Source organism: Zeugodacus cucurbitae, chromosome 2 (assembly GCF_028554725.1).
Source record: "Zeugodacus cucurbitae isolate PBARC_wt_2022May chromosome 2, idZeuCucr1.2, whole genome shotgun sequence".
Classification (NCBI taxonomy): domain Eukaryota; kingdom Metazoa; phylum Arthropoda; class Insecta; order Diptera; family Tephritidae; genus Zeugodacus; species Zeugodacus cucurbitae.
In genome coordinates, this window is record NC_071667.1 from 23,560,150 (window position 1) to 23,568,671 (window position 8,522).

Genomic DNA, 8,522 nt, shown 5'->3' on the forward strand with positions numbered 1-8,522 from the left:
AGAGTTTTTCGAGTTATGGCTTCTTAGAAGAATCTTAAAAAATCCATGGACAACTAGAGTAACAAACAGTAAAGTTTTGAGAAGAGTGAACCGCAATAAGACTATAAAACAAAGAAAAGCGGCCTACCTAGGACATGTTCTGAGGAATCCTAATTACAAGCTCGTAAAATTAATTACTCAAGGAAAAATATACGGGGTATCGGCCGGAAACAACTCTCATGGCTTCGAAACAATCGACGATGGACAGGAATTCAGAACGTGGGCAACTTCATAGATGTGGCGAGAGATCGATAATAGTACGCTGCGGTAATTAAAAACCTATGATTTACTTATTAATATACAATAAATATATTTTCAAGCTTAACATTATTATTATATTATTATTGTTTTTATTAATATTGTACGTGTTATCAAGTGTTATATGATCACAAATATTTGAGAACGAATTGGAAAATAAAGAAGAAGAATAGAATCTGTCGTTTGTTATTGGATCGTTCAAGGTTGTTGTTGTAATTGTTTAAACTTGATTTAGATGAGTAATCTTGCTGTAATGTTTGTATCTGTTTAATGTTTTTTGAGTAGCAGAAAAAATGTCGTTATGTGGAGTTACTTATTTTTATATTCTCGCAACAAAAGTTGCTAAAGACAGTATTATAGTTTTGTCCACATAACGGTTGTTTGTAAGTCCTAAAACTAAACGAGTTAGATATAAGGTTATATATACCAAAGTGATCAGGGTGACGAGTAAAGTTCAAATCCGGATGTCTGTCTGTCCGTCCGTCTGTCCGCCCGTGCAAGCTGTAACTTGAGTAAAAATTGAGATATCTTAATGAAACTTGGAACACGTGTTCTTTGGCACCATAAGAAGGTTAAGTTCGAAGATGGGCGGAATCGGACCGCTGGCACGCCCACAAAATGGCGAAAACCGAAAACACATAAAGAGCTATAACTAAGCCCTAAATAAAGTTATGAAAATACAATTTGGAACATAGGATCGCATTAGGGAGGGGCACATTTGAATGTAATTTTTTTGGAAAAGTGGGCGTGACCCCGCCCCCAACTATGTTTTTTGTATATATCTTGCAAACCAATAAAGCTATGTAAACCAAACTTTCTGCAGTCGTTTCTTTTAACCGTTTCCTTATACGGTCCAAAAATTAAAGAAATCGGATAATAACCACGCCCACCTCCCATACAAAGATTAGGTTGAAATTGACTAAAAGTGCGTTAACTCACTAACGAGAAACGTCAGGAACACAAAATTTCACAGAAATAATAGCAGAAGGAAGCTGCACTCAGATCTTTTTACAAAATGGAAAATGGGCGTGGCATCGCCCACTTATGGGTCAAAAACCATATCTCAGGAACTACTCGACAGATTTCAAGGAAATTCGGTATATGATATTTTATTGACACCCTGATGACATGTGTGGAAAATGGATGAAATCGGTTCACAACCACGACTACTTTCTTTATAACTCAATTTTGAATTCCATCTGAATCCTTCACTTTATAACATATACATTAGGAACCAATGATGATAGCGAAATAAAACTTTACACAAATACAGTATATGATCTGTGGCATCACTTGTGAAAAAAGTGTCGAAAACGGACTATAACTTTTCAAGGCCCCAGATATCGAACATGTTGAACTCAGCGCTTAAGGTTAAATTTTAAGCGAAAATATGGTTAAATCTCTCAGCTAATTTAATGTAATTCAGAGGAAATTGTTTTCTTCGAATAGTATGTTTCTGTTCCAAAAATTATTAAAGTCGGGTCACAACATCTTCTAGCTCCCATATACATAATTATAGGTTTTTCAAAAATATCATCCCCTAGCTCCCATATATCTAATTATAAGTTTTTCAAAAATTCGTTAGGCTTTATTACGCATGTATGTATTGGTTAATATGTGATATATCTTAGCAAAATTAAGTGAGCGTATAGTATTGGATATAGTGTCCCTTGCTGGTGAAATGGAATGAAATCGGTTCAGGAATTACCTCAGTCCTCATATCAATATATAACGATTTTCGTTATTCTATTAAAGTTTATGCCGAATTTTTGGGTAAATTTGTGCGTTGTCTTAATAAAATTTCTTCAATAAATTGCGAGAGTATAAAATGTTCGGTTACACACGAACTTAGCCTTTCCTTACTTGTTAAGTTATTGTTTATTTTAATGTATTTCGTTTGCACAAAAGGCGCTATAATAGGGAGTTTCGCCGCTGTGGGGAGGTTAAGTTAGGTTGGTTTATGTTTTGTAGCTTATTCTTAATAGGGAGGCCACTTCCACGTTTAGAATTTTACTCGTGTTTTACTGTTCCATGCTCTCTACTGTTCACAAAATCGAGCTAAATTGAAACTTAAATGCTGTTGCGACTCTCATCCGCTGTCTTCAATTAACGTCCGTGTGGGGAGCGAAACTTTAATTGCTCTACACAGTGAAGAATATAGAAAAAGTGATTATGGCAAACACAATAACAAAGCATGTTTCTGAAAAATCTCCTGGTGCTACACCATAAAGCGTGACTCCTCGCTTATGACATGTGTCATTTGTGAAACAACCACCGATGGTGTAGCATCTCCAATGCGCAGTGAAGACAAGTAGGCAACAACAATGCAGACACACCTTCAGTATATACGTCATAGTAGCGGAGTTTTCTTATCAGCGTTGCTGTTTTTGACCTTAGACTCAGCGACGTCGTTTGCGACATCGAGTGGACAGACAACCAGTTTTGAGAAGCTGTTCTCAACTAATCCGAATAATGCGGTAAGCGAAGAGTGATAGCATAAACAACGAACCGGCGTTTTTACAGCGTCTTTGGAAGAACACAATCGATATACTTACTTTTAATGTTGACTATTTTTTTGTTTACATTTTGCAGACCGTCACCCCACTCTGCGATGAAGCGCAATTAAAGAATGTGGCGCAACAGGTTGCTCAGCTCAAGATTTCTAGTGAGAATATTTTTCTGCTGCTGGACTCATACAATTTGAGGTGAGTAGCCTTTGTGTTTTTTGCGAAGTTCTGCTACAGCAGCCTTGGTTTTCATTTATCAACTAATAATATTAATGCATGCACTTATTTTGCTTGCCTACAGATTGGATCACATTAAAGTGTTGTTGGATGAACGTTTACCGGAGGTAAGAACTAAACCGCATTGGATTGATGTACGCGGTGGTGCAGGCGGAAGTGGGGAATCAATTTCTTCAACACATGCAACCACTGGTGGTGTACTTTTCCCAGGCTTAAATACACAGTCTTCTGCCAGTGGCGCAAACATCCCGGCTGCCAGCTCACAATCTTCAGCAAGCGGCGACTTATCTGACTTACCTGTTATTAGTACACAATCCGCTGCCGGTGGCAATAATATACCGGCTACCGTTTCACAATCATCAGCAGGTGGCGCTAATATACCGGCCACTGACTCACAATCTGCCACAGGTGGTTCATTCGTTTCCCCAACCGATTCATCCTCATCATCATGTGGCTGCAATCCACAAACTTCATACAAGTCGGGTTTATATGGCGCTCTTTGCCCTTATAGTAATCCTGTGCTGCCGCCCACCTGCGCAGAGGCCGTGAAGCTAGCTGGTGCTAATGCTAAGAGCGGTATCTATCATCTCTATTTGCCTGATTCGGGTTTAAAACCTTTCTATGCCTACTGTCTTCTCGATACAAATGGCGGAACAGCTTGGACGGTTGCGCAGCGTCGACAAGATGGCTCGATTTCTTTCCATCGCAATTGGGAGGAATATCAAACGGGTTTCGGTAATTGGAATAGTGAATACTTCATCGGCTTGGAACGTTTGCATGGCATAACACATGCACATCTTAACGAATTGTGGGTACAAATGGAGGATTTTGAAAATGTAACGCGTTATGCTCGTTATGAGAATTTCGCCATTGGCGATGAGCATGAAGCGTATGCTTTGAATATGCTTGGTAAATTTGAAGGCAATGCGGGTGATTCTTTGCGCACAAGTCAAGGTCAGAAGTTTAGCACAAAGGATGCCGATCATGATATGTGGGATCGTAATTGTGCTGCGGAGTATACGGGTGCATGGTGGTATAAGGCTTGTCATGATAGGTGAGTTCAGAATAAATTCAATTGAAGCAGCGATATAGTTTTCAATTTGCATTACTTAGTTATTTCATATTTATATTTCTTCTTGACTTTTGCAGCAATTTGAATGGTCAGTACTTACGTGGCAAATACAGTAAAGATAAGTATGGCAAAGGTATTGATTGGACGCATTGGCATGGACATGAATACTCTCTAAAATATGTGCATATGGCTGTTAGAGCTGTGCAATAAAATGTTTAAGTCTGATAATTGACCGAATTTAGCATTATACCACCACATATTCATTTATATATTAAAATATATTTCTAATCGTACTAAGGAAATAAAGCGAAATACTCAATTTTGAATTGATTTCTTACTTACATAGTTTATTTACTGGGAAGAGCGATAAGAAGAGATAATTACCGTACTTATAAATAGCTAATGCTATCACTGTACGTTGTGTGATTCAGATAGAGAACAAGCTTTGGTTCTAACGGCAATATGTCGTTGCTGCCAAACGTATTTGTATTTGCTAGCATAGGTTGATTCTTTTTTCTGATTTAAATAATTTCTGAGAGGAATAGATGTTAGACCTTTATGTTTTGTATAAAAATTAATTTATTTCTTAATAACAGATATGTCAGACCAACTTACCTCTCCTTTTTCTGTTGAACTTACGCCATGGTACCCTGTTATTCCTTGTTAGATAGATAGCACATTTCTCTAGAGACAGTACGGCTGATTCGTTCGGTATGGGTGGCTAAACATTGGTACTTCGGGCTTCGCTTTGTACAGAATGTAACAATAGGAAAAGAGTCCGTTGTGGTACTCGACCGTGGCTATTAAGACCGCCATTAAAAATATGTATGATGAGATACTCTGCTAATTGGAAAGACTTCATGAGATAGTACCATAAAATAGAGTCAGTTTGTTTTGATATTTTGTGGTTTGGAAGGAGGTTAAGTTAGGTTAATTTATATTTTGTGGTTATATTCTTAATAGGGTAATCACTTTCACGTTTTACTCTAACCTCTTCACGAAATCAGTGAATATAACCGCAGCTACTTGCTTTCGATCCTGGAGTGTTCCATGCTCTCTTTTGTTCACAAAATCGACTTAAATTGAAACTTGTTGTAGCGCCTCTTATACGCGGTCTTCGATTACCGTCTGTCTGGGGCGAAACTTGAATTGCTCTCCACAATGAATAATATAGAAAAAGTGATTATGGCAAACACAAAGACCAAGCATATTTCTGAAAAATCTCTTGGTTCTACACCATAAAGCATGACTCCTCGCTTATGACATGTGTCATTTGTATAACAACCAGCAGTGGAGTAGCATCTTGAACTCGTAGTCAAGTGAATCGACAGCAATGCGGACACACCTTCAGTATAGACGTCATAGTAGCGGAGCTTTCTTATCAGCGTTGTTGCTTTTAACTTTTGACTTAGCGACGTCGTTTGCGTCGCCCAGTGAGCAGACAACCAGTTTTGAGCAGCTGTTCTCAACTGATCCGAATAATGCGGAAAGCAAAGTATGATAGCATAAACAACGAAGCGGCGTTTTTATAGCGTCTTCGGTTGAACATAATTGAGATTTATAATATATTACTATTTGCAGACCGTCACACCTCTCTACGATGATGAGCAATTAAAGAATGTGGCGCAACAGGTTACTCAGATCAAGAATGCTATGAAGAATATTTTTCTCCTGCTGGACTCATACAATTTGAGGTGAGTAGCCTTTGCGATCTTGCGAAGTTCTGTTGTGTCAGTCTTTGTTTTCACTTATGAACCATTAATATTAATGCATGCTTTTATTTTGCTTGCCTACAGATTGGATTACATTAAAAAGTTGTTGGATGAACGTTTACCAGAGGCAAAGACTAAGCCGCATGGGATTGATGTACGTGGCGAAATTGGAGAATCAATTTCTTTATCAGTTGCATCAACTGGTGGTGTAGTTTTTCCGAGCTTAGGTACACAGTCTTCCGCCAGCTCACAATCTTCAGCAGGCGGCGTTGACGTACCTGTTATAAGTACACAATCTTCTGCTGGTGGAGTTAATATACCTGCTACCGACTTGTCATCCTTTATTGGTGAGGCATACTTACCAGCTATTGGAACAAAATCTTCCGAAAGTGCTGCAGACATATCCTCGCGCACAACTGATTCATCAACATGTTATGATTGCAATTCACAAACTTAATTCTAGACGGGTTTATAGGACGCTCTTGCAATAGTTTAGGTGTTAAGCCAATGAAAAATAAGAGACAAATTGTTGAATAAATGTGGTTTAAGTGCCTGAAGCTATAGTTATGTGGATATTCTATTCTCGATGTGACTTAAAAAATATACTCTCTCAATTTATTTATGTAATTTTAATACGAGTACACAGTTTTCTCACATATTCGGCATAAAGTTCACTCGAATATCAAAAATCTATATAGAATATATATGGGGACTCTCGTTATTCATGGACTGATTTCAACTATTGACACGATTTTGCTCAATTTTGGCAAAGAGACACACTTGTTTATGTAAGGAGCACATCTCCTTTGAATTTCTTTAGAATATCGGAGAGATTTACCGATATTTTCAATAAAAAATTAGCTAAACGATTTTAGGTTCACATGTTCAATATCTAGGGCCTTGAAAAGTTAAAGACCGATTTTTGTGATTTTTATGCGGGCTATTCTATAGAAATACAGTATTTCAGAAAAGCTTCGATATTTTTACCGATGCTTCATTAGATTGCTAAGTGAACGAATCAGATGGGCTTCAAAATAGTGGAAAGTAGGCGTGGTTGTGAAACCATTTTCAAAACAAATCATTAGGATACCCGAGAAATGTTACGAACCAAATTTCGTTAAAATTGGTCGAGTAGTTTAAGAGATATGGGTTTTGACCCATAAGTGGGCGGAGCCACGCCCATTTAGATTGTGTGTACAAATTTGAGTATAGCCCCTCTGTACCATCTTTACCATGAATTTAAGGTTTCTCGTGTTTTTCCCTACTGAATTAAAGCATTTTAATAGTTTTCAACATAACCCTTGTATTGGAGGTAGGCGTGGTTATAATCCGATTTCTTCCATTTTTAGACTGTATGATATTGTAAGATTTGTTCCCAGAAAAAAAAAATACATGTAAATATGCCCATTCCTAGTGCGATTTCCGATTTCGCCCATTTTTAATACATTCTCATGGTTCCAAGGAACACATGTACCATGTTTCATCAAGATATCTTAATTTTTACTCAAGTTAACGCTTGCACGGACAGACAGACAAACTGACAGACATCAGGATATATATAACTCTTTTAGTCCTAGGTGGTATAAAAAACCGTTATGTGCAACATGTTGCCAGAGTATAAAAATGTTTTTTTGGTTGATGTGGTTATATTTGGAGTAAATCTCTCAGCTCCCATCTCGGCGTTCTTCTGCTGCTCTCTACCAGCTTGTGTATATAAAATATATTGATGGATCTGCATGTTGCACTAAAATGAAATAGTTTGTATTCAATTAAGATTGGTTTTTCAGCCATTTAATACTGTTTAGAAAGTTTTTATATTTTTATCTAAAGTTCTTATTTTGGTTTGTAGAGAGATAGTTATGCTTTATTAGTCGTCTCAGTTTATAAAAAAATAAAATAAAAAACCATTCAATCCCATCCAAATTTAACTAGTTTTGGGTTAAGACTCATCATAAACTAACCATTATGAAGTCACATTCTTATTTGAACTTCGTCCTTTAGTATTTACCTTATCTCAATTGACTGTTGCCATAATGCATTTACATATTAGTAACTCGCTTGTATTACATATTTGTTATCAGTAATGTGAATGCGCGCTGCAAACCTATATACACTACTGTGGATGTTGCCCACAACAGTCAAAGTAAATAGTAGAAAAAAACGACTGCATACAAGTGTAAGTTGAGCTGTAATGTTTATGTTATGTTCGCTGTCAGTGTCATCAAGATTGGTTATGTTCCGCTGCTGAGCGCTGCGTTAAGTGAGTACTCGCAATAATCGTGTTTCACATGCCGCATAAGTATGAGTAGTTGTTATTGTTGTAAAACAATTCCCCAAGTCGCAACATATTTACTTATTTTTTTTTTATTTTTCATTTAAGCAAAAGTGCATTTCAATTGAAAATAATGGTAATCTTTGAAATCCCTCGAGATTAGCTGTATGCACACACATAAAGAGGGACATGTACATGTACTTGATAGCAGAGAGTAAGTTTTAAAGAAAAAAAACACATTAATATTTGTAACGCGGTGTATTTGTAGTGTAATGTGTAAATTAAGGTGGTTCTTAAAATACTAATTTCAATCGGTCAAAGCAAGAACTAAGATATCGCGAATCAATCGCCCCTATTCCTGTTGCCGTTATCGTTTTAAAACGACTTAAGAACGCTTATTTGGCATTCCCGTTGGCGTTAACGAG

The 8,522-nt window shown here is 37.1% G+C and overlaps 2 protein-coding genes across 2 annotated transcripts; both read left to right on the forward strand.

Annotated features, from left to right (window-relative positions):
- Positions 1-2,544: 2,544 nt before the first annotated feature.
- LOC105216715 (tenascin) lies at positions 2,545-4,439 on the forward strand. The gene is made up of 4 exons (XM_011191342.3): positions 2,545-2,774; positions 2,890-3,002; positions 3,106-4,095; positions 4,191-4,439. Exons 1-4 carry the CDS (start codon positions 2,622-2,624, stop codon positions 4,321-4,323), a joined length of 1,389 nt encoding a protein of 462 aa, XP_011189644.1. The 5' UTR covers positions 2,545-2,621; the 3' UTR covers positions 4,324-4,439.
- Positions 4,440-5,371: 932 nt separating this feature from the next.
- LOC105216714 (uncharacterized) lies at positions 5,372-7,129 on the forward strand. The gene is made up of 3 exons (XM_011191340.3): positions 5,372-5,608; positions 5,695-5,807; positions 5,910-7,129. Exons 1-3 carry the CDS (start codon positions 5,447-5,449, stop codon positions 6,280-6,282), a joined length of 648 nt encoding a protein of 215 aa, XP_011189642.1. The 5' UTR covers positions 5,372-5,446; the 3' UTR covers positions 6,283-7,129.
- The last annotated feature ends 1,393 nt before the right edge of the window (positions 7,130-8,522 follow it).